General features: G+C 26.8%; 2 protein-coding genes across 4 annotated transcripts in view; one reads left to right on the forward strand and one right to left on the reverse strand.

The window, feature by feature from the left end:
• Positions 1-3,715: 3,715 nt before the first annotated feature.
• Positions 3,716-9,913, forward strand: LOC129989476 (bolA-like protein 2). Its single transcript, XM_056098042.1, has 4 exons — positions 3,716-3,906; positions 4,237-4,331; positions 5,417-5,514; positions 9,718-9,913. Exons 1-4 carry the CDS (start codon positions 3,841-3,843, stop codon positions 9,768-9,770), a joined length of 312 nt encoding a protein of 103 aa, XP_055954017.1. The 5' UTR covers positions 3,716-3,840; the 3' UTR covers positions 9,771-9,913.
• The window catches only part of LOC129989458 (serine/threonine-protein kinase D3-like), a 55,803-nt gene continuing 38,987 nt past the window's right edge, over positions 9,816-26,631 (reverse strand). For all 3 annotated transcript variants that reach the window (XM_056098030.1, XM_056098021.1, XM_056098013.1), the window contains 10 exons: positions 26,256-26,311; positions 24,930-25,002; positions 24,672-24,835; positions 21,428-21,532; positions 20,228-20,326; positions 18,395-18,479; positions 18,243-18,318; positions 13,372-13,478; positions 12,314-12,399; positions 9,816-11,717 (listed from right to left, as the gene is read on the reverse strand). In XM_056098030.1, coding sequence (XP_055954005.1) covers positions 11,493-11,717; positions 12,314-12,399; positions 13,372-13,478; positions 18,243-18,318; positions 18,395-18,479; positions 20,228-20,326; positions 21,428-21,532; positions 24,672-24,835; positions 24,930-25,002; positions 26,256-26,311 — 1,076 coding nt within the window. In that variant the 3' untranslated portion in view covers positions 9,816-11,492. The remainder of the gene's footprint in view (positions 11,718-12,313; positions 12,400-13,371; positions 13,479-18,242; positions 18,319-18,394; positions 18,480-20,227; positions 20,327-21,427; positions 21,533-24,671; positions 24,836-24,929; positions 25,003-26,255; positions 26,312-26,631) is intronic.

A 26,631-nucleotide genomic window follows, 5' to 3' on the forward strand; every position in this document is an offset into this window, starting at 1 on the left:
AAACCCCATTAAATAATATAGAACATCATTATTAATAACAATTTTCCTGTATGGCTAAAACTGTGTTAGTGTTAATGATTAGAATAATCTTATTTGCATTTATACCATTTTTGATGAGAATTTTTAGAAGTATGCAAGTATACATTTATCATACAAAATTCTGTTATTGAATGGTTTTAGAAATTTGAGTGTAAAAATGTGGACAAATTATTCATTTTTAAGTCATCACATATTGTAGTGATTGGATTTTGAAGCGTTAGGAAATAAACGTCCATAGATGGCGCTAGACAACTAGCGTGAGTGTAATTCAAAAAGTGATGTCATTCGAATGTTGGCTCTTGGAGAAGGAGTTACTGAGCAGAGTAACTCGAACGAATCTGCAATACATTTGTTGTTAAGTTTTCTACATATTTGCCTATTTACTCATAGCACTCACGAACCAGCCACGACAGATTAAATTGCCTAAACGCGACTACAAGGCATGTTTTAGTACACTTTTGTCGATGCTAGCAAAGATGCTCATACAACAGCCATATATTTGAGAATTGAATTGAATGAAAAAGTAGAGGTGTTTCTTTTAGGATCTAAATCTCGAATTGCACTACTAAAAGGCGTTACTATTCCGCAAATGGCTGCTGTAATAGGAGGCAGACTAGCAAAATCTATTACCGATTCCTTAAATTGTGAAGAAATTAGACATTATTTCTGGAGCGATTCGACGACCGCACTTTCGTGCAGTACTTTTCGAGAAGTTCAATTCATATTTTAAAACATATTTAAGTGCTTTTTATGCACACGATCAGCATTTAAATAATTCTGAATTTGTAATACATTTTTGATGGACAAATTTTTAAAAAAAATGACTGGACAAAACTGCAAGGAAGATGTTATAGATTTTTATTAATGCAATTTTTAGACAACAAAAATGTAATTGCTTTGTTGCTAATACAAATGCTAGTTAACAACAAATTCAAAGCATACCTGCAGTTATCTATACTTATAATAAAGCTCAATGTGTGTGTGTGTGTGTGTGTGTGTGTGTGTGTGTGTGTGTGTGTGTGTGTGTGTGTGTGTGTGTGTGTGTGTGTGTGTGTGTGTGTGTGTGTGTGTGTGTGTGTTGGCGCTCTACACGCCAGACCGTTTGACCTACAGCTACCAAATTGGGTACATGTATACCTTGGAGGTTGGGAATGTGCACCTGGGGTTCCTTTTTTCGAATTTTTAATTAGAATTTTAATTATTAATTAAAAACTAACTTTCCCGCCGCCAAAAAAATCTTCCATTTCCCCCACCGCCAACTTTTCCGCCAAAAAAATCTTCCATTTTCCCCACCGCCAAATGAGTAAGGCTTCAGGTTTTTTTTCTCCCAACAGTAATGAGGCTAGGGTTATTTCAAACGATTCTGTTTATTTTCTTAATGTTTGGTGCATTTAAAATTAAACATTGTTAATGAATCGATCTTTCAGATTCATTCTGAAGTACTTTTGAATTAAAATAAAACAGAATAAAGGAAATTAAAAATTTCTAATCAGTATACCGTTACCCCAACTGGCGTAGAAAAAATCACGTATTTGCGTTACGTAACTGGCGTTGAAAATTCACGCATGCGCATTGTGTTTTGAATTCCGCATTGTGTTGACAATTATTATCAACAGATGCGGACTGGATTTAAATTATTTTTAGGTTCGTTGTATGCTTTTGTAATTAAAATGTATTTATGTTAGTTATATATTTTTTGTATATGCTTATAGTTTTAAGTACATCGTTTTTTAAGTAGTTTTTTTAAAACCTGTTTTCAACCGTTTATTTTAAACGATTCGTTTTATTTTCTTAGTGCTTGATGCATTTAAAATTAAACATTGTTAATGAATCGATCTGTTCATGATGAATCTAAGAAAATTTTGTTGACAAATTCTTGAGATATTATATAAATTAAAAAAGATATTCTTTAGTGCCCATAAAGTGTAAACGCTGAGTGACTCTATTTTCAGTAATCAGATAAAGTTTGCCGGCGTCCTGGCATAGGGGTAGCGCGTCTTCCCCGTGATCTGGGCTTCCCGGGTTCGAGTCCCGGTTTGGGCATGGTTGTTCTTCTGTTGTTCTATCTGTGAGATGTGTGAATGTGCCCTCCTGTAAAAAGGGATTGTGCAAGCGAATGAGTGATGCGTGAGTAGCAAAGTCGTACTCTTGGCAATAGTTGGCGCTGCTATAACAAATAAGAGACGTTCCCCTCAGGCTTAAATCGCTGTCTTTGTAACAGCGGGCTTGTCAGTGGCAAGTGCCATAAGAAACAAACAAAACAACAAGATAAAGTTTAAACGCTGAGTGACTCTATTATCAGTAATCAGATTATAAAAAAATGCTTTGTTTCAGTAAAAAATATTATTATATTAATTGCAGATTAATCATTTACACTTTAATTTAGAGCATAAATTCTACGAGGGGCAACAGAAAATTAGAGAGATACATATTACTTTATAACTGAAGGCCTTTATAATATTATGAATGAATTATATGACAATCAAAATTTGAAGTTTTAAAATATTTTGATGAAGAAGCTATTAAAGTAGGAATTGCATAAAATATTTAATTATTAAAATTTTAACGAACATTAAGATTGGCGAACCGGCTGGTCGCCAAAGGCGGCTAGTAAAAAATAATTTAAACATTCTATTACAATAATTTATTACTTAAGTAAGTAAAAAAAAAGAAAATAATTTACCACATTTTTAAAATTTCAGCTAATTTTTAAAAAAACATCTAGCCTTATACATTTAAAAAATTATGTGCATTAAAATTAATACTTTATTATATAAAACAAATTAATATATTTCCCAATGAATACAGTAAAATTACAAGAAATAAAATTAAAACAACATCGAATTTGTATTCCGATTGAAGCGTCATTTTTAGCTCCCATTAAGCATTTAAATGAAACTTGTAAGCTCATTACTCAGTGAAAACATTAAATTTAATTTAACAAACCAATAGAAGATAAAACTGAATTCTGAGTTTATATATTAGTTTTTTTTTTTTTTTTTTTTTTTTTTTTTTTTTGTTATTTGATTAATTATAAAAAGAATGCGCCGGTGGAAAATTCAGCTTTTCCAAGCTCTCACTGTAATCAGGCACAGTCAATATTCATACCATCATTTCTAACCTAAAATTAGATTCATAAAAAGTAATGGTGAGCAGATATAAATAAATCATATCATAAATCATCCTTTTAAGAAACAATGCTCATAAACAAGATCTGCTTTCTTTGTGGAATCTTATTCCCTGGAACTGACAGTTGCTCACACAAGGCAGTACAAAAATGCTCTTCAATCTAGGCGTGTAAAAAATTTTCGCTCAAAAAGCTTTTCATCAAGCAGCCATATTTGGCGATAATTTATAGTGCGTCTTTTCATGAAATCCATCCTTTAGAGCTACCCCCACCTTTTCACTTCTAATGATCCCTCTCCTTTGGCCTACTAGAGGCGGATGCAAGCGTCCTCCGGTTAACGAATCTCTTCAAGGTTGCGTGTAGCAGTTTTACCTCTAATGTCTGTATTTTAACTATTTCGTCTATTTTCTCGTTTATTTTTAAAATTTTATGTTCGGATTTTTGGTGTACCACTTCAATTTCTAACTCAAAATCAAACTCGATATTTTCCTCAAAAAATCATAATAAATAAAAAATATATAAGTAATTTGAAATTTTATCTCTATTTACTAAGTTATAACCGTAGAAACTTGTTTATCAATCAGTAGTGCAGCGAAATTTCTTCTGTATATCTGGAATTTACTAAACTTCAAAATCTTGACTCAGTATCGTTATTTGAATTCCGATCTTTTAAAATGGTTCTTTATTCACAAGATTATATTCAAAAGAAGCTGGAAAAAGAGCTCGAAGCAACATTTGTTGTAAGTTTTGATGATGCTCTTATAAGAGCTTGCTTCCATTGTTCTTCTGACTGGTAGCCAAAGCTGTATAATTTCAAAACTGATTTATCTCCCGTGATAATACTTCACAACTTATTAGTATTAATTACCGAAAATAAATTCAATCAGTTTTTTTTTTAATTATTATGGATTTTAAAATTCTGTTTAAAAATAATACATTTGATTTATTTAACGTTGCTTAGATTTAATATATATGTCAAGAAAAATTAAGTCAATTATTTCAAATGGAAATTAATGTATTCATGTAATATTTTATTTAGTTATATGTATGTCTGTTGAAATATGTTTCAGTCTGTTGAAGATATGTCAGATGGCTGTGGAGCAAAATTCAATGCAATTGTTGTAACACCTAAATTTGAAGGTGTCCCTTTGTTGCAGAGGCACAGGTAGTGGCATTTTTGTGATATTTTACAATATTATAAATTTTTTCCAATATATATATATATATATATATATATATATATATATATATATATATATATATATATATATATATATATATATATATATATACACACACACATAAAAGCCATCTGTTCATCCCTATAAAAATAAAAACTTCAGATTGCCACTCTCCTTTTATAATTGAAATTTCTAATTTGTTTTATGTAATGTTGCTTCTCATTTTATGGCAAATGAAATCCAAAATTTATTCAATGAATATATTTTTATTTGTGTTGGAAATGAGATTCATTTTGTTTCTTATTCCATATTTAAATAAACTATTTTTCATTAAATGGGAAAAAATTAAATAACTTTCCTTTTTCTAATGAAAATTTAGATAAAAGTTACAGAATAAAGTGAATATAACACATATGTTATTGAAGTTTTCAATTATCATCTATAAAATTCTACAGTTGTGCTATGGATAATCATATCTATAATGATCTATATAAGTAAAAATTGTCGTTGCAAAATCACAGAGTTGATTTGTGAATCCTATTAAATATTTATATCCTAGAGAAAGCCTTTCAATTTTTCTACTTATTGTAAATAATATTATTGAATGCCATTATATTATTTTATTGAACACATCTAATTTGAATATATTTCATCGCTATGTTTAATACTTCCAACATAAATGATAATTATTATTTATTGGAATTATTTTCAAATCAAGTAATAATATTTATTTCCCTTCCTAAATATGTAAAGTATCTAGATTAATGTTTTTTAATCTGTTAGGAAGGATATTTTTTGATTCAATTATTGTGAAGGAAGAAAAACATAATCTTCTTTTTCATTTTAATTTTTTTAAGTTGTATCTTGTTAAAAATTAAAAAAAAAATCAAAAGTATTTTATAAATATATATATGTTTTTTTAAGAAATCTCTTGAGTTTTTTTATAACCCATCTTGCTCTGAAAGTTTATAATACTATGAAAAAAAAATATTCTCATCAAAATTTGAAATAAAAAAAATTATGCTTTGCCTATCCAATTCTTTATGATAATTTTTCATTTTATTTCCAGAATGGTGAATGAAGTTCTGAAAGAAGAAATGAATTCAATTCATGCTTTTACTCAGAAAACTCTTACACCAGAACAATGGGAGAAACAAAAATCTGCAAGTAATTAGACAATTTTGTTACTTTTGTATTAGTTCAATAAATAATTCATGTGTGTCTTGGAATTTTTTCTTTGTGTTAATAGTTTTTATTTTTCAATTAAAATTTACATGATTTATAAGAACTATAAAAAAATTCGTTACTCCAAATTTCTCTTAAAATAAGACTAATTTTTATATCAGTTTTTAATTCATATCATATATAATGTCTTGATCCTGACTAATAAAATAAGAGTAGTGTAACAAACAGTTCCTTTATTTACAGCCTTATATTTGTACATAAAAACAACTTGTCCTTATCTAGGTTAATATTAATTAAACTTACACAGCAGCAGATGAAATTTAATCATGAAATAGTTCCTCAATCAACAGTACAAAAAATGCTAACAGGCTGTTAGCTCAAACGGCTACTTCAAGAGTAGCTCCAAAAATCCATCAATATTTATTGGGTGGATCTTAACACAGAAACCTGAATAACTCGGAATTTCTCACAAAATCAGGAACACCTTCGGACACTCACGACTCCTCCTTAAAACAACTCTCACTGCTCTCTCCTTCTCTTAAAAAAATACAGCATTTTATTTCCGTCAAATCTCCGCCTCTCATTTTTTCATTGGTGCAATTGAGCTCCTTATTACCCGATAGCTGTTCACCAATGCTTCCTCAAGATCTCTAGTCGATGGTGGGAATGTCCGTTAATGATTCATTTTTGTAGCTGACCTTTCCCAAACACATGTCAATAATAGTTCCTTCTTAATGGAAAAGAAAGTTTAACATCTGGGTGATTTGATGTTCTTCCTTGAAGATATGATGAATCTTTGAAACAAGGAAACACACACCAGCGGTTCTTCATCTGGGTCAACTAATGAACAGACACGGTGATTCTTCCAGTGAAGAGAATCCCCATCTGGAAGTTCAGAGGCATGTAACAATGTGTGTGGTAAACAGGTGACATTACATCTGGCTGGAATGCCAATTATCAGGTGAGGGGAACTAACCAGTTCAAATGGAATCGAAATGATGTTACTTTTACTCTTCTTAAGAAAGCATGGAAGATTAGTGTAAAATATCAAATTCTTCATAGAATGAGTTCCAAGCATCACTGTTTGTTATGTTTGATCACTTACTAATGCAATTATCATATATTTTGAAACATACTGTACCTGTGTGAGTATACACACACAAAGTGTTTCAAAATACTCATCACACAATGCATGTCAGTGGTAAATATTGAAATTGATATTGTGATCAGGGGTGTTTGTGGGACCCCAAAAAATCCCCTGAAACTTTTACGGACTTACTACCAACATTTTGGAGTTTCGAGAAGGGGGGGGGGGAGAAATGAAAAATTACAATTATGAAGTATTGAATGACCTAATTATAAAAGTTCAATGAATTACTTTTTTTGCAAAATTAAGACCTTTGAACCCAGGTCACGTGATCGCACATCTGGTCGAACGAAGTCTCTCCCTTTTTTTTCTGCCGCACCTACTTGCCGAAAAGAATCCAGAAGAGAATGTCCGAGAACCGGGGGAATGAGTCATAACTCGCAATAAGGAAAGAACAAAAAAGAAGTTTTTTCCCCCTTTTCACGCATTATCACTGCCTTTGGAGAAAGAAAGGAAAAGTTTTCACCACACACACTGACCTTGCGTTTTCTGCTTTCAAAGCAAACAAAATTACCCAGATCAAAATAAATAATTCATTATTATTCCTACTTCCTTTTGAACGACGATCCCCGGAATTTCCGGGTATCGAAGTTCAAAATCCCCGGAGCACAAACACCCCTGTGTTACTTATCAAAGAAATATATATGATTTGAAATCCACTTGGAAAATAATATTATACAGTTCTTAAACTTTTAAAAGGTTAAACCACAACAATAATTCAGATTTTGTGCTGCATCAAAGCATTTTAAGGTTTAAACTCAGTGTGTCCTAAATGGAATATATATATAATCAAAGAATAAAACATTTCAATTTTATATTATTCAGTTATATTTGTAAGCAAAACCTTAAATTAGAATAATACTCGATAAAATGTAGTAAGTAATGGGTAATAATACATGACAATATATATTATTAATGAGGATTTGTGATAATAGTAATATCATTAGTTGCAATTACCTCTGAGGCATTGCTCCAGGGCTTAGCTTTGGGAGTAAGGAGGAAAAAGAACTTATAATTTTTTTATTGTAGATTTTAAAAATTAGGAAAATAAATTTCTTTAATAATTTTTAAATTTTCATATTGAGGAATTATTTATCCCATTAGAAACAAAGTTTACTTCTAATTAAATTTTTAAAAATACTGCTAAATGCATCAATCATTAATCAGACAGTATTAATTCTGCTACTGGGTGCATTACTTACAAGTTGGTTTGGATAAATAGTTTTTTTTGATAAAATTAAAATATTAAATAAATATAAATATTTTACTAAATCTGACTTAAAGGAGGCTAGGACACTGTATAAAATTTTACTTTAATTTTTTTTTTTTTTCAAAGTGCATCTACTGATTCGAAACAACATTAAATATTATTCCTGATGTCATTTAAAGCATTTTTCCATCTGGAAATATAAACCTATTACTTATAATATTTTAGTCACTGGACTACAACTAGAATGGGTGCACTGTATACAAATTACAAAAGTTGGAAATGAAATAATATTAACCAGACAATTAAAGCTAATAAGCACTTTATAAGTAGAAGATTGAAATATGCAAGGGGTTTCAATTTAAATATCAGCAGTATACACAAATAGAATCGTCTGTCTTTTAAAAGTCACCAGAACAATTTAATGGTATATACTTTTTAAACTAAGTTAACTAAAAATTCAAATCATATCAGGTACTGAAATGCAAGAAATTTAGAGGAATTCTCAATATTAACAAGTAAACAAAACAGTCATTGATTAAATATTCCATATTCTTAAAGCAACAGACCACTTCATCTAGATCATACAAAGAAGGAAAAAGTACGAGATATCATTCTTAATGTTATCAGAAATAAATTGCATCAAGAATTGTCAATCTTTTTCAATTTTTTGCCACACAAATAGAATAAAAAATATATGAACCGTCAAATGATTTTCCAATTAAATTCATAAACATTTTAAATTTATTTTAATGTTATATTCATAAAAATATCTTGCATCATAATAAAATATGTTATTAATATTTTGTAGTAAGCAATGAATAATAAAACGCAATACCAAATATAATTTGTTATTGATAAGGATTAATGTAATGACTTAACTTGTTTCATTGTTACTAATTTTAATAAATCTTCATTCATTTCAAATGCAAGTCAGGGTCAAATTACAAAAATATTTAGTTAATAGCATAGCAGAAAATTAGTTTTGCAAAGGTTAGTGTTGAAAAAGTGATATTTTAAATTAAAAGTTTTTGTACAAAAATTGCACCATCAAAAATAATATAATGTACTATTAGTAGCACATTTATATGATGAAAATCTCTTTAATTTATAAATATTTATTTATTTTAATATATGTACTTATTTGAAAACTATCATTTTTCTCAATATTTTAGATTTCAAGAAAATAAAATCAGACAAGTGTTCTTTAATTTCAATTATATCATGGAAATACTTTTATTTAACAATTTTATAAAGTTTGTAAAGATGAAAATTTGCATTCACTTCCTAGTTTTCAAAATTTCTTTTCTTTTTATTTAATCGCTTTTTAGTAATTATTTTATAGAATCTGAATGAAGGAATAAAGATGCTTAATTGTTTTCTTACCTTTCCAAGAAAATTAAACACCAAATTTTATAATATTCATATTATTTAATTTTTTAAACATTTATTTAAAATGATTATTTTTTAAACTTGTAAACGATTTTTCACTTACTTTATGATGTGTTAAGAATTTTAAACCTATGTATAATTGTGCATTTTTTAATGATTTATTTATTAGTTTTGGAGCTTCATTACTAGTTGATCAGTTCATTAATTAAGTTTTTAAAATCCCATGTACTTGATACCACTTCATTGCAAAAGAAATTAATTTCCAAATTAATAAAATAAATAACATAATAAATACAAATAAAATAAAAACAAATTGTACTTTTTAAAACTGGCAAAAGCATGTTTTTAAATATAGCTTTTACTTTTTTTAATTAATGCTATTTATAGATGTTTCATTGAATTTATCTGTTATCACATATATTTTCCCTTTATTTTCCAGATGTAGTAAATCTGAAATGTGAAGGTTTATGCCATGCAAAGAATGTTGCTTGATTGAAATGCTGAACTCCAATGCTCTGTGCAACAAAGTTTAGACTATTTAAAATAAATATTTTTTTATTGATTTCACATACAAAATATATCCATGTTAAACTATTATATCTGTAACAATTGATATAAAAATGTTTTGATCTACATCCCATTGCAATATACTAGATTTTACAGAATGCAAATATAATTTCCATACAAATCAATTCTGAACCCTATGAAATGTGAATTCATGTGTTGTTAATTTTGGCACACACAATTCTTCCATGACAATATATAATGAGATAAATATAGATGATTCAGGACATTTATAAAATGCTTCCTACAACAGGTATAAAGAATAATAACAATTGTAAAATTATTTTTAAGCTGCTCTTTTAGAAGAAAAAGAAAATGCAATGTATCTTTTATACAATAGAAACTATGGAATGTACCAAATGGTTAAAAAATACAGCAGTCACTGGTAATCTGGCATTACAAAATAGGAATTTTCAAAACGATTATCAAAAGAATTTTTCACATGATCTGACATTTCAAAATAAAAATTTTCTAAGCAATGATCATAAAAAATTTTTTGGTGTTATAAGATAGGAACAATTACATTATAAAATAAGCTAGAAATTCTTTTCTTGGAATACACCAAATTTAAGCCCTGATATATAAATTCGCTTGGCATTTTTAATATAATGCTCCTAAATCTTGCAAAGCATTTCGAGAATATTGTTGAAACTGAAATACTACATACTCTTTCAGAGCTTGTTTTACCATTAATTGATTTACAGACGGTACAACAATACAGCACTTGGCCACCAATCACAACTAATTCGCCATCATAATAAATATTGTACCATTGCTGTAAATTTATTATAAAAAAGTGGATGGGTTAATGCTTTAACCCACTAATACCCAGCATCCCATTTATAGAACAGTTACATTATACTACCATGGCTAAACTGATTGGATTCCATTCTTTCTGTTTCATTTTAAATCAGGAGGTATTAAACTCCTAAATAATTTTCAACTGTCACATACATACATCAGCCATATTTTGTAGTCAAAATATTGTAATTTTGAATTCTCTTCTCTTGATTTATCTTTGTGGCAATGCAAGTATTTGAAAATAATCTTAATGTTTGATCCTTTTTAGAAATATCAATATGTAAAAGAAAATTAAGAGCTCATATTTTAAAATGTCCAATTTATAACAATTAAGACCACATTAGCCATATATCATCATTACACAATTATGCTGCTCATATATTTTTTTCTATTATAAAAATATTTTAAAACAGATGAATAAGATTTTTCTTTTGACTCAGTCACTTATTTATATAAGTGATTATATTATTATACTTTATACCCTATATACTTTATTATAATTTTTTTCCAAAATTCATTTTTACTTCACAGTTATCTTAAACTTGATCTATTTAATTAAAGTAGGCATTAAGGAGTGAGATTATTAATATTTTATGCTAAAGAAAGAATTAATAAATATTACTGAAAGTTGTTTTTCCTCTGTATAAGCAGTTTAAGTAGTTTTTGTTAGTTAAAAAATTTACAACAAATTCTTAACGATAATCAATAAATATTTCGTTATTAATATATGGAAGGTGTATAAAAGTTTCTTTGCCTAAGATTTCTAGCACCGGTTCTGCATTCTCTTCATTTTTTGGAACACAGCAAATGCTGCAAGATTATCAGTGTGCAATATACATTAATTTTGATTCAAAGCCTGACTCGACTGAAGATTCCAGAACTGCTTCGAGTGGGCTCTGGGGGGTAATCAAAAGTCATTAGATTCTCTTCCATATCTTGTGGAACAGGTGGTGGTGGTTCCAAATTGTGGAGCTTTCGATAAGTCTCCCAACGAGCATCATCTGACTGGTGAGTGAGATATCGAGTTCCAACTTCAGATTCTAACCTCCGTAGATCACACCATGTTTGATAATCCTGAAAATGAAATTTTTAATAAGCCATATTTAATTTTTAACTTATAAAGAAACTTAATTTAAGGATGACAAAAATTAACTTCCAGCTATTTTTAAAAAACAGCTGACATAGTTTGAAACTTTCTGGCAAGATTTAAAAATCATTTAATACAACTGATATTTTTATTTTAATTAAAAATAAAATCACAGGTGATGTGATTTTTTTTAATCCATAAAATTAAAAATAGTACAAAAAGCTTAATGAATAAATTTATGAAAAAATACAATTAAACTCAATGTTTTTACAAAAAAAAAAAAAAAAAAAAAACTATCTACAGAAATTTTTATACACAGAAATATATACAGCAAATTTTATATTGTTTTCTTATCAAAAACAATTATAGACAAATAATTATTTAGAGTACAAGACGATCTGAATTAAATTGCACAAATATTAGCTATTATTCCAAACTGTTGATACCCTATATATTGTGGTATTGTTCCAACATGTAATGTGTGTTGAAAGTAAGGCCACAATGAAAAGGACCACTTAATGTGTTAATTTCTGAAAATTTCATATATATATTTAAAAAAAATACAAAAATCATATTCTATTACCTGTAACCAAGCATGTGCTAATGATTTATCCACTGTGAAGCGCTTCCTGGTTTTGACTTGGAGGAGATTACTTATTAAATCAATAGCTACAAGTACAAACATTTATTTATAAATTTAAAGGCTAGAGAGAAGTAAAGTTGAAAGAAAAATTTTGAATAATTATAACTACCATGTTATTTATGCATTCATTACAATATAAAATATAATAATAAATTTATGTACCATTATTCACTTTTACTGTGGCTTAATAACTAACTTCTAAACTAAACAGAAATCTAACTCGAAGAGTGCTCTAAATAATAAGAAATTACATTTTATGTTGTTAGAGCTCCACTATTCCATGACCAAAACTGAGCAGGTTGTGTAACTTTGAATTTTAGTTTGTTTCAACAGCCAATTTGAGAGAGATTTAATCATCAATAGACAGTTCTTGCAAATAATAGCTGTATGTTTAAAAAAAAAAAAAAAAAAAAAATTTATAACTCAATCAATTTTGGTCACATAAGAAGAGATTTTTTTACAAAAAGATGTTAATGTATGGAACATATTCTATTACATATAATTAATATGTCCAAAGGACTGAATAAGAATTCATTGTAATTTGCTAGTAATATATTTGACTAAAACAAGATAAAATATTATTTTACAACATTTAAAGCATTTTTTGAACAAGAAATATATCTTGGAAGAAATTAGCCATTAGTCTAAAATTAGAGTGTGACATCCTGTACACTCAAGAGAATATATATTTCTTGCTTTTCCAATGGTCTTCTAAAAAGTAAAAATGGGCTCCAAATAAAATTCTCATTTCTAGAGTTTAAAAATTTACATGAACATAAATTTTACTTCCAATGAATAATTTTGAGATCTATAATTTTACATATTTAGTTAAGTTCAAGAAAGTTGATTATATTTCAAAGTAGCTATAATAACACGCAAAATGTAAGAACATTTTTAATTTGTACATAGTTAAAAAATTTAAAATCTGCATACTATCTGAAAACTGAAAATAAAACTCATTATTTTACAATAACTAAAAAAATAAATATCTGCATTACCTTCAGGTGAAATCTCTTTCCATGGATTATGAGGATACATAAAAGCAGCATTCTGTATCTGATCATTAATGTCTTCTTCTTCATTGAAAGGGAATGTGCCACTCAAACTAAAGGATGAATTGAAACACAAAAGCAGAAATTTTTAACCAGGAGATAAGCAGAGTTTACTATTTCTTTCAAACAATTTAATTCTTTTCATTCAAGTAAATTGAGCAATACCTTCAAGTTTCATGGTCAGAGTCTAATCTGATCCATAAATATATACAAATTTTAATGAATTATGGAAAAATGTTACAAAAATGATGGAAGAAAAATTTTTTAATAAAAAGTATAATTTTCAAATATATTGATACAAAATAATAACTTATGGAAATTAAAGTATTGTGTGAAACAAAATTAATTCAGTGCTGATGGTATTAAAATCTAAGAGCTCGTCAGATAATTCAATAACTTTTTAATCATGAAACAAATTTTTTGATAGCAAACTATCATATTATACATTAAATTCTTGTCTAGCAGCTAAAATTCATTCTCACTGTTTTCTATTGTTTCAAAACTGGCAATCCTTTGCCATTGAACAAATCACCATTAATCTCATTTACTCTTCTGTTTTTAAATTTTATTGTACAGAATCGCTCACACATCTCTATAATATCATCCACTGTTGGCTTATTCTGTGAACCCAACTCATTGCTTTCATCTTCTATTACAAGAGCTTGATCAGTTTCTGGTTCATTTCAAATATATTACATATTAAAATTGGTTTTTATGATGAAAATTTCTTCATTCATTTCCACATGGTTCTTTTAAACTAAAATACCCCTCATACAAAAATTATAAGTCATTTTTTAAGTGAAAGGATTATTTTGTTATTTTGAGATGTAAATACAATAACTAAAATTCTAATAACTAATTCTAAAAATAATAAATAACAAAAATTCTAGTTGTATTTGTATTGATACAGTATAGGTAGTAAGAAAGATTAAAATCTTGGTTAACTTGATTCATGGGCATTTCTGTACAAATGAGAATGGAATTTGGTGATTGGAATTTTCATTTTTTAAAAAATTTTCATAATTAAACACAGAATGATAATTTTAATCATCAAATTATTTCATCTTAATAATAAACTAACATTTGGACAAAAAGTTATCTTATACTTGCAAGAGCTTAGTAATTTTCAATCCCTAATATTGATTGCTTTTTCACTTATACTTATGACATCTCATTGAAAAACTCCAACAGATACATTCTCTTCTAATCTTTTTCATCTACATAATTCCATTCTTTATAAAATTATCATGAAATGGCAGAGTAGGTGAAATTTTCCATTATATATCCAGATAAACAAAACCAACCTTCAGATATACTAACTAGCCGGCAGATTTATTTTAATGTCATTTTTGCTTTTGCTTTTATTTCTGAATTTTAGACTTGTAGCACATTCTAAAATGGAGCACATCAAAACATGAAAAACAGGAACTATAAAATTCTAAGCAGTGGCAAACTGGTCAGCTTGCTCAATGGCATGTGGATTCTCTGAGACATAGACACTGAGGATGATATGTGGATGAAAAGTGCTAGAAAGAGAAGAACAAGCTTTAGCAGAAATTTCCTTTGCCTTTAGAATCTAAATCAACAAAATAGCAAGAAATTACTTTTTAGAGCGAACTCATGGCCTCTCCTAAAGTTTGACCACAAAGACCTCTTAGATTTTTATGGCTGTTATTATTCTGTGGCAAGACAGAAGGAGTACTACTCCTTTTTCCTGGAAATGTGTGGTTCTTGATTAAATTATTGCCTTTTTTGCAAATGCATTTTATTGCTATAAAACAGATGGACAATGGGCCTTTCCAAAGTGAAAAGATTGTCTTCAAACATATAAAATCCTTACAAGGGGATAGAAGAATGATAAACATGATGAGCAAAGCCAAAATTGGCAAAAGAAACCACACACATCTTTTCTTAGACTTATGTGTTTGGGGGCATTTATTTGATCATGCTTACAGAAAAGTAAAATAGTGTCAATCTTTTTGAAACAGATTTCTGAATATTCTTTCGAGGAAAAAGGAGTAAAATATAATATTCCTGTTCTTAGAGAGTAAAGTAAAACATATGTATGCTGCAAGAGATTTTTTTTTTTTTTTTTTAAGAAATGAACAGAAATTTTATTTATTTTTATTTTGCTCCCTCCCCCCACATTAAACACTAATCACCTATGGCAATCAGCTGAATTGTACATTTTATTATTTGTATTAATTTAATTGTATCAACTTTAAATACATTAATTTAAGGTAATATAAGTTCAAGAAATAAATTATTACACATACACACCTAATGAAATAAAAAGAAATTACATTGCATTTGAACTGAATTTTTATGCACGTTTATTTATGAATTTTAATATTTATGAGTTTTTATTATGAATTTTAAATTAAAATTATATAACTTGCTAAGGTTAATATTAACTCCAATACTAATAAAGATGAATATGTATTTGGGTCATGTTCTTCTTATAGGGCATACTAATCGAGGTGGTATCCTTCCCCATCAGGCTCAGGAGCCATTCACGAAGGCAGTGGCAAATCTGGGGATAGTTGGAATGATTAACCATTACAGAAAAGCGGACATTGAAATATCTTTTTCTTGTTAAGAGGACAAAAAAAAAAAAAAAGAAGAAAACTTTCAAGTTGGGCTAAGAGCCATAGACAAACATTGGGAAGTAAAAATGTGAATCCTTCAAATATTTTTGAAATTTTACTTTGTATTTTAATTTAATATTAAATGAAATTTTGACGTTTTTTCCACAAAAACTATTCAGACGCATAAAAGAAAAGAAAAAGCTTTCATACCATCTTGAAATTCAAAAAATTATTTTTTAAAAGATACCAATTTAATTGCTATATAGTTGTTTATCTATTTTTAAATAATCTTAAAATATTTTAAACTTATTTCATAGCAATATGCTTTCAACTGTTGTAAAAAAAAAAAAATTGAATTATTTTCATTGTTGCTAGAAATATTTCATCCAAGATATCTTTTTCATTGTTAATGATATAAGAATGAAGATACATTTTATTCTTCCATGATGAGTTGATTTAGCATCATTGAAAACATCAATAAAAAAACCATAGAAATTTTCTTGTTTTTACAATTAAGTTTCATTTTGAAAATGAAGCGATGATAAAAAATGTTTATAATGGACCCATTTTTAATTAGCTTCTGCAAATATTTTTTTTTATTAGTCACATTTTAATCATTTCCATTTCATATAAAACTTCAAATTTAGGCAAAATAATAGAAAACTAGGGATATGTTTACTGGAACAATATAAGAATTTTAACCAGCTAGCTCTTTTTGACAAGTATACTCATCATGGAAAAAGTACAAAATTTTGCATTATAAGCTTATTCAATGACAACTATTATATTTATATAATACACATATGTTTATGACAATTTAGATATGTATTTTCCAAAGAGGTCTAAACAGTAAACTGGTTAAAATAGCACAAAATGCATGTCCACCGAAATTTGAAAGTTAAAAATTATTAAACAGAAGAAACAAAATATTTGAAAATTTTGGCAATAACAATCACAGCCAATTAATTTGTCATCAAAGGTCATTGTTAACAATTAAATGAATAATATAATAACCAGGTAAAGGGAAATGTAAAGGAATGACTAAAAATAAATCTATGAAAATAGCATTGCTAAACTATCTAATAAGTAAATTTATTAGAAGAAACAAAGAAAAAAATTAGATTAAAAAACTAGTGAAACAATGAAAATTGATTACATTTTGTTACAACAAAAGAAAGTTTTATATCACAAGTATTAAAAGAGAATATGTACCCATGTTTTTAGCAGAACATTATTAGAATTACGAATTTAATGGAAATTGAATTGATTTTCAATATAATATTGTAAAGCATTGTTGAAAATTATGCATAAAATATTTTTTTAATTGGTAAAATTAAAAACAAAACAGCATAAAAATTAGTCGGCTACCATTTAAAATACTGATAAGACACAAAAATTCCCAAAGTTAAATTGCTATAGTTGTATAACATGCATGTTAACATTTTAGCATCACACAGACTTCAAGATAAAGAATATGACAAATTTTAAGAACTGTATAAAATCATCTACACTTTATCATTCACTAAAAAATGCAGTGAAAGGGCATTTTCAAAGCTGAAGATCATTATGAACAAATTAAGAAATTCACTATCTGTGGGGAACTTCGAATATTATATATTTTGTTCAAGTGAAAGAGAATTAGTAAATGATTTGGAATGCAGAAATCATTATTGATAGATTGTACGACTGTCAAGAGAACTAAAATGCTTGATGACTTATTCACAAAGTAATAAAACCACATGCAATATATTTTTGTACATTTCAGCTGTTAATTTTTGTCAATAAGAAATATTCTTTAAAAATATTGAAAATGGTTGCCCTTTTGTATTTTATTTTAAGTTCGATTAAAAAATTCTCAAATTAACAATACAGCTCCAATATATTAGTCCCAACAAAAACTAATTAAAAATTCAATATTATTTTGCATTGATATTTAATATTTCTTACTTTCTTAAATATGTATAATATTTGTATACTATAATTAGTAATATCATTTTAGACTAAATATGTTAATTTATCGACTTTAATGTATAAATTTTGTGATAGTGCGAGAATGTTTCCTGTCATTGCTATCTAGTAACAAATATGTTCACTTCCAGTGCACCACTGATTCTAGAAACATATAAGTTGAACATAAAGAAACATAAAGAAAATAATTTTTTAGTGCACAGCAGCAAAGCACTAAAAATTCAAAAGTGTCTGTCTACAAAAAGATTATGTACAGTATACCTCACATAGATTATAACTCCCACAGACCACATGTCTAAAGACCTGTTGTAACCTTTGTTCTTTAAAACTTCAGGAGCTGAAAAAAATAATATAATTAGTATTATTTTCCCATATTCAACTACATTTAACCAAACACTCGGGAAATTTTTTACCTAGGTAAGCAGGAGTTCCTACTACCGATCGCCTGAAAGATTTTTCGCCAATAATACGAGCAAAACCAAAATCACAAAGCTTCACCTGTTGAGGAGAAAAAAAAAAAAAAAAAAAAAAAATCCAAAAATGGACAAAACAAAATTATTAGAAAAAGGTAAGCATTTATGATACAATTAATTTAAGATGCATATTAAATATAGAATTTATCTTTCAAAATCAGTAATTTTATTTAATTATGAGAAGATGGAAAAACCATTTCTTTTACATAAAATATAATTTGTTTAAATATTATAACAGAAATTTATCAATAATTATAAAATCTTTAAAACATGAATACAGAAAAATATAATTTTTATGTCTTTCAAGGGTCTGAAAGACATAAAAATGGTATATGGACTGGCACAAATGACATATAATCGAAGTTAAATCAAAACATCCGACTTCAGGAAATTTGCCTTTTGGTTCATGCAATTTCTTTGAAATTTTTTTTTTCTTGCTTAAATGAACAGTGTTCTCAACATTAAAACCTCTTTTTAAAAAATTTTATTTCTGTTTATCCTCTAATTTTTTTTTTCCTTTAACTTCCCATTTTATCCATCAATGAAAGAGTTTTGTGCTTTTGAGATATTTTAGATTTTTCAAGAAAAAAAATATCAATACACAAATGAGGGTGTTTAAAAGATGGAAGAATGATCACAGGCCAATTAAGTCATCAATTTGATGAAATAATCCTGAACTAACCCACCCACTGTCAGTTCTCCACCCTCTATACTCCAAGATGTTCTACTCTTCCTTCATGAATCATTTATTTCATAATGGCAGGAAAAGGATGTTCACCAACTTAGGAACAAATTTCCCATTAATAAAAATGGAGAAAAGAATGATTGAGGCAGAGAATTTGTAAATTTTATAAAAGAAAATTATATCTAACTATAATTATTTTTTTGTGTCTCAGGCAAAATACATTATCATTATGATGAAATACTATATAAATGCATATGATATGTAAAATAATTTTACTACGTTTAAAAATTAGGTTGCATATTCACCCTTTTTTACAAACTAATATTCAAATATTTAAAAAAAAAAATGCAAGAAAAAATTGTTTTGTGATTTTTTTTTTTTTTTTAATTTCATTAATCCTGCAGTATATGGATAAAATTTTCTAATACACTTGTAATAAAAAGTGAAAAAGAAGGAAGCAACAATTAAAAAAATGTTTAAAAAAACTCAATGACTAATTTTGATTACATCAATGCAATTAACATCATCTTGCCTAATCAAATTTGTCTTTAATGAGTTAGTGATGAATTATTTCTTAAAAGAAATAATGGCATTTCAATTATGATGGAAATTATATTGTCAAAACTAACACCACTATTTGTAAATGTAATATGACACAAAGCATTAACTTCCTCTTACACTGATAGATGTGACATGAGCATATATTGTGTGCTGATATTTAAATGTATGTGTAATAATAACTTTTAAAAAAAATCCTTTTATGAAATAATCCTTTATAAATCCTATGAAATAATCCTTTTATAAATCTGTGTGGTACCACTAGCATCTTTCTTGGATCATGCCTGATATATGATTAGTCATGTTCAGAACAACACATAAGGCTCCATTCTGTGTAATTTATTTTCTTCCATCCATTATTTATCACTACAAGGAAGTTAGAGCCATTTCTAATCAGCACAGATCTTTATAATTATTTTCTTTAAGTTAATAACAACCAACTTCTTAGTAATCAAACCTTCCATAAAAAAAATGGGATTCTTTAACAAGCATCCAGTTAAAATATTAAGAATGAAATGAGGAATATTTACCTGTGGAAAATCACAATCTGAAGATAGTAAAACATTCTCTGGTTTCAAATCACAGTGAACAATGCATTTCAAATGTAAATGCTTCAGAGCCATCAGAATCTAATTACGAAAACAAATATTATTTCCATCAATCATTTAGTTCTACTGAAATCAATGAAATTAAGAATTCTTAAAAGGGAATAACAACCTGTAATTGAGAAATTGCATTATAATGCCCCTATCCAACTTATGAGGGTAGTGACTCATAATGAATTTTATGCTTAATACTACAATGAAGAAAACCTAGCATGAATTTCAATCATTAACCCGCATACCAAATTTTACAATTCTACAATTCTGGCACTGATCACTTTTTTTTTTCAAATAATTTTTTTAAAGTTTTGCTTCATATTTAGGTTTTTAACACTATACTATTTTCTTATCCAATATAAATAATTTGTATATTTATTAATTTTTTGCTGTTAAATATTACCTCGCATATAAATTTAACCTCAATAAAATACTAAATTCCTTAAATTTAAAGCTACATTTAAAAATAATTTATATATTCATCAAAATTTTCATTCATTTCTTATTTATTTTTATATATTAAATGAAGAAAATTTTAATCAGTTTTCCATTACATATTAATAGCCAGGAAAAGCAATGTTTTGGGTGAACATTTAACTGTCAAAGGTGGCCAGCAAATTTTATAAACAATTTTTTAAAATCATTCATTAAAGTACTATAAAATATAATTTACTCATTTTCATTTCTATTTTTTAAATTTTTTATTTATATTATAAATAATATTATTAATATTAATATTATAAATAATATGAAATTTCAAAAGCATTTTTTTATTAATAAGATCCTATGTATTGCATTTATTCTTTAGCTGAAATTAAATTTCTGAAGAAACTGAAATTCTTTATTATCAGAGAAAAAACACAAATGTTGAAAACTTCATAACTCTAGCTCACTAAAAAGCAGAAGAAAAATTGATTACATAATTCAATCCTTATAACCAGATAACAATTTAAGCTTTAAAGGATAAGTTTGATCTATTCTATCAAACAAAAGAGAGTAATAAAAGAATCCATGTGGATAAAAAAGCAAACAAACAAAACCTTATTTTATGATCCACATACTTTTTTTTATAGCTTAGGTCAAACTTACCTTGTATAATAGTGTGCAAAAAAGACCAAAATTAAAACTTACTTGATAGATAAGAAACTTGGTAATCCTTTCGGAAAGCCTTCCTTTTTCACTTGAAAGAATCATCTCCAACATATCACCTTTCAATTTTTCCATTACAACAAATATCTGTCAGATTAGAAATGATGCAATAATCAAATTTTAATAAATTAGATGTAAAATAGATTTAATAATTAAATGTAAAATAGATTTCTCTATTTTACACACAATCTAAAAATCCTTTCGGCATTTTGAATATACTTTAAATGTAACCGGGATGTTTTATACCATCAACAAATCATTTAAAAAAAAATATTTTTATCTCCCAAAATAGGTAGAATTTCACCAATTCTAAAAATGTATACTATGCATAGTTTTGAAAAACTGTAACCCTTAAAAATTACTTTTAAAATGTATATTTTTCCATAGAACTACTGTTTACTTTTTTTTTTTTCTTTCTTTTTACAGATTTAGATAAAAATACATTAAAATTCTTTTCACTGCAAAGATATGAAATTTTACACAATGATATTTATATCATGCATGAATTAAACATATTTTTATCTATTTTTTTATAATATATTTTTAAAGGCTAGTCATCATGGAAAACATCATATATGTCAGATTATACAACATTCCATATATTTTTATATTAAATATATTAAAATGAAAATAAATTCACAAAAATGATCACTGACACATTACGTTACATTTGGAGTAAATATAATTGCTTTTCCCGAAAATATAATTGCTTTTCCTGACAATACACCAATTATTCTTTATTAACTTAAAAAATAATTTAATTGCAAATTTTTTTCATTTAGGTATTTATTATGAATTTTATAGTATACTAAATGTATATGAAATTTTTCACCACATATAATATTTATTTCAGAAGGGAAAAAAATCTCTCATTTACAGTTCAAATTTCAAGGATTTTCATTGTCAAGAACATCAAGTTGCATAAAAATATTTCTTTTGAACAAAATTATCAATTTAAAATCACTGATTTTAATCCAATTAAAAGCAGATAAACTATTTCACATTTGGGTTTCACTTTAAATTCCTACATTAATGCAGACACCATAAAGAAGAAATATATTAGACAAAATATTACAATGATTTGGTTTTGGAAATCTTGCTTTCAAGAATTAAAAAAAAAAAAAAAAACTTAGATAAAAAATAGTCAGATTCACTAGTAAAGATGGAATCAGAAGTAAAAATAATCAAGTTCACTAATAAAATGAAATCAAAAGTTAAATTTTCCAAAAACTCAACTTTATGAAATGTTTTCAAATAGGTACAGTAGTAAACTACAAAAAGCAATTTTGAAATGAAATAATTTTATAACATTACCTGAAGCAAGTGTAAAAATTTTACTTATAGAGAAGAATATGAAAAAAGAATTAATGGATAATATTTTCAATATGAGAACTTTTAAATGTAATATAATAGTTTAATATAACTGAAACTTTCAAATATTAAGATCTTTTATTATTGCTCAAAAAGTTTTTTTTTAATCATTGTTTTTGTTTAAAAAAAATTATAGCAACCTTATATAAGTATAATATGATATTTTCACCATATAAATAGCAATTCATAATAAAAATATAACTGGCAGTTGAATGTAGAAATTTAGAAAACATAAAAAAAAAAAAAAGGAAGTGCAATTACACTCTCTCCTATTATATGCATTAAAAGCAAAATCTGGTGAAACTATAAGAAACCAAACCCTTGATAAAGTCTTCAGGCTGAATTAATTTTTTTCTTATTAAATTTCTTGAAGTTTTCCATTTTAATACAATACAAATTTAAGTCTTATTGATTATATCAAGTTTGGATCTGCAAAGATGCTTAATTCATTCATCAAAAGTTGACATGTATTTGCAATACAATGAGATGAATCTCACCTAAATCATGTTAACTATAATATATGATATACTTGCTCTTTTAAAACACAATATGGATCAAAACATTTAATTTTTTGAAATTGATTTTTTATTCCATTATCTTGCAGATTTTTTTCATAAAATTTTTAAATACTCACATTTCAACTCCCAACATCACTTTTTTCTTCTTTTTAAATAAAGCCTTTTAATCACTGTATGTTTAACACTTTGGCTCAGTATAATATTTTAACACTAACATTCTTAGTTTGCTTTAAAACGTTTTTCTATGTTTATGTCATTTTGATATAACTGGCATGATTTGATTTTGGATAGCATTGTATAACAAACTTCATTTTCATTCCTCCACTTATTATTATTTTTTTTTTAACCTTTAGCACTAGCATAATTTTTTTTTTTTTTTTTTTTCCAGATAGCGTTCTAGGCAGAGTTGCATGTTGATATTCTGTTCTCATCGCTTCTGCTTGTGCAAAAAATCCTGTCTCCCAGGATGCAATAAAACGAAGTTAAAATATCGAAAGTTCTTTCACTGTCTTCGAAACTGCCTTCTGCTTCAAAAATGATATGCATATAATACATATGTTTTTTAGCAGTGTCATAGCCAAAAAGAGAGAAGACATTTCAAATTTTTTAAACTTTGCTTTTATTCCATCCCCTGAGGCATAATTTGTACAGGGAACGTGGACAAAATTGGTGTCCATTAAAAGTCATATAAGAGCAGAAGAAGCATAAAAAAAAGAGGCAGAAATATTTATCTCTGGTCTAATATACCATTCTGAAAGGATTTTCTGTACGCATGTCGATTTAGGATAGGGAAATCTTGGTAACTTTTAAAAAGAATTTGCAAACATGTAATTTTTATCCCTTCACTTGGAGTGTGGGAACTTGTCGATTTCAGCAATTTTAGAGCAACTAATTAAATAAAAAAGTTGGAATTTGATTTTTTAAAAATAAGTGAACATTTTAGAATGAAGTTAATATGGGCTAAATTAAGATAAATCTTTGGAAACTAATTAGAATTTAAATTAGATTTTAAAATATCATTACATATATTTGTGTTTCACAGTAATTAAATGAACTCTTGCATTCAATAATTATGTAACTATTATATATATTGTTTCATATATATATAATAGTTTTATATATATATTTTTATTCAATCAACATTTTCATTGAACTGAAATTCCATTTTGTGCAAGTGTGGCTGAGAATCATTTTTCAAATATTTCATTGAAATTAAAATTATTTGATTATTTACTGCTTTTTTTATATACAGATTTTTACATCATATATTTAAATCTGGACAGTTTTGATTTCAAACTTATATAAGACATAATTAAAATATTTTCTAAAAAACTTACTCTTTCATTTGTTTCAAACATCTTCTCTAAGTTTACAACTCCTGGGTGATGAATGTTTTGAAGAATCTGAACTTCATTCTTCAGCTGAGCTTCCTGCTTGGTAGGAAATCTCATTTTATCAATAACTTTGATGGCAACACCTCGACCAGAAGTTCTGTGTACTCCTTTAGGATGAAACGTTCAAGAAACATTTTAAATTTCAGAGTGCTAATAATCAATCGCATTCGAAAATTATACAGAAAATTTACACATATTTACCACCATAGACAATACCAAATTGGCCTGATCCTAGTACTTCATCAGGGAAAATTTGATACTGTAAGCTTATATCCTATAAAATAAACATTTTAATATACTATCAATAACAAAGCAATAAAAAAAATTGACATCATAAACGATTTTTAAAAATTAAATTTAAGTACATTTCACTTTTGCAATAACTTCAGTCCTAAGAACAAGACTTAATTTTAAATTTAATTAACATTTGTGATACATTATTGATATATCAAAACACATTTTTAAAAAATGTTTTTAAAAAAATTCAATTGTCTGCAAAAAAGTTAGTTTCTTCTATAGGAAATAATTGTAAAAAAAAATAAAGAATTTTAATTTACTTTATTAATAAATATTTTTCACTTATAGAAACCAGCTGATTTTCCATGAATATCGATTGTATTCAAATTAATTTCAATATACATAATTTGATGTCCTTAGTTCCCCTCCCACACAAAAAAAAAAAAATCATATTGTAATAGACATTTAAAGCTATTGTTGACAACTCAAAAAGAAAAGAAAATTATTAAACAAGGGACTTGTCTCAACATATTGTATTAAACTTTCACTATCACAATCTCTTGAAATACACGGTTCATTGCCATCTTCACTTTCCTGACTACACATCTCAACTTGCTTCACTTCGACTCTAAATGTTGCTTATTATAAGGATAGAAAAAGTCATGTTATTTTAATATCCAGGCACGTGTTCTGTTTCATGTATTGTTAATCTCATATCTTCAATTTTTGAACAACAACGGAAAAGAATGTAATTATTAGAGTAAATAATGAAAATGGTTTATTTTCACTACCACATTGAGAAATTTTGTTGGTAACCAAACAAAAAAATGTCATTAAAAAAATTATATGCCAATTAAATCAACATCATCAAAACCACATTTTAAACATTAAGATGTTGCACAAATCCTTTTTCTTTATCCTTATTTTTGAAAAATATCATGAAATTCTCTAATTAATCAGCAATTAATTAATTAAATAATGAAATTTCATAAATTAGAAAATAAAATTACCAGATTAATGAAATAAAGATTCAAGATAACAAATTACACTAAATGGAAGAAACAAAGAAATAAAAATATAAAACTCAATTATATCAGAGGCTGTTTTTAAAAACAGATCAATTTCAATGCTTTACTAGTTGGTAGAATGTACTAAAATAGTAATCTGAATGTATGCGAGCATCACAGAAACCTGTATTTAAAGAAAGTCAACTTCACTAAATTAAAAACAAAATTCCTGAACAATAGAATAAACAATAATCAAGGAATAACAGTCAAAAAAGATACTCACTAAACTTTGTTCAGTATTTTCTTTCTTCATATGCACGCCATTAGAAGATTCTGTAACTGAAAAAAAGGATGTTTCAAAATAATTTTTTGTCAAAGCATATGTCAGTTCTTATAAAGTAATTTTACATCAATTATATTTTTTCCAGAAAAATGTTTTTACATATGCATAATATAAATTCAAATGCTAGTTGACACGTTCTATTTTATCTATCAGTGCCTCCTCTTTCCCTGCTTCATACATCACCTAATCATTTTCATAATTAAAAGCTATTATTAAAATAATAAACCTATTCATATTAATTCTACCTGATCATGTAGAGAGCAAGAAGTACTTTAGCGTCTACACATCCAACTTAAATAAAAAAATAAATATGTTG

Source organism: Argiope bruennichi, chromosome 2, assembly GCF_947563725.1.
Source record: "Argiope bruennichi chromosome 2, qqArgBrue1.1, whole genome shotgun sequence".
Lineage (NCBI taxonomy): Eukaryota > Metazoa > Arthropoda > Arachnida > Araneae > Araneidae > Argiope > Argiope bruennichi.

Excerpts from the sequence above, each read along its gene's own strand:
- LOC129989476 (XM_056098042.1), top strand. The coding sequence starts at position 3,841 with ATGGTTCTTTATTCACAAGATTATATTCAAAAGAAGCTGGAAAAAGAG. Across the intron at positions 4,332-5,416 it reads CCTTTGTTGCAGAGGCACAG|AATGGTGAATGAAGTTCTGA; the intron begins GTAGTGGCATTT and ends TTTTATTTCCAG. Across the intron at positions 5,515-9,717 it reads GGAGAAACAAAAATCTGCAA|ATGTAGTAAATCTGAAATGT; the intron begins GTAATTAGACAA and ends TTTATTTTCCAG.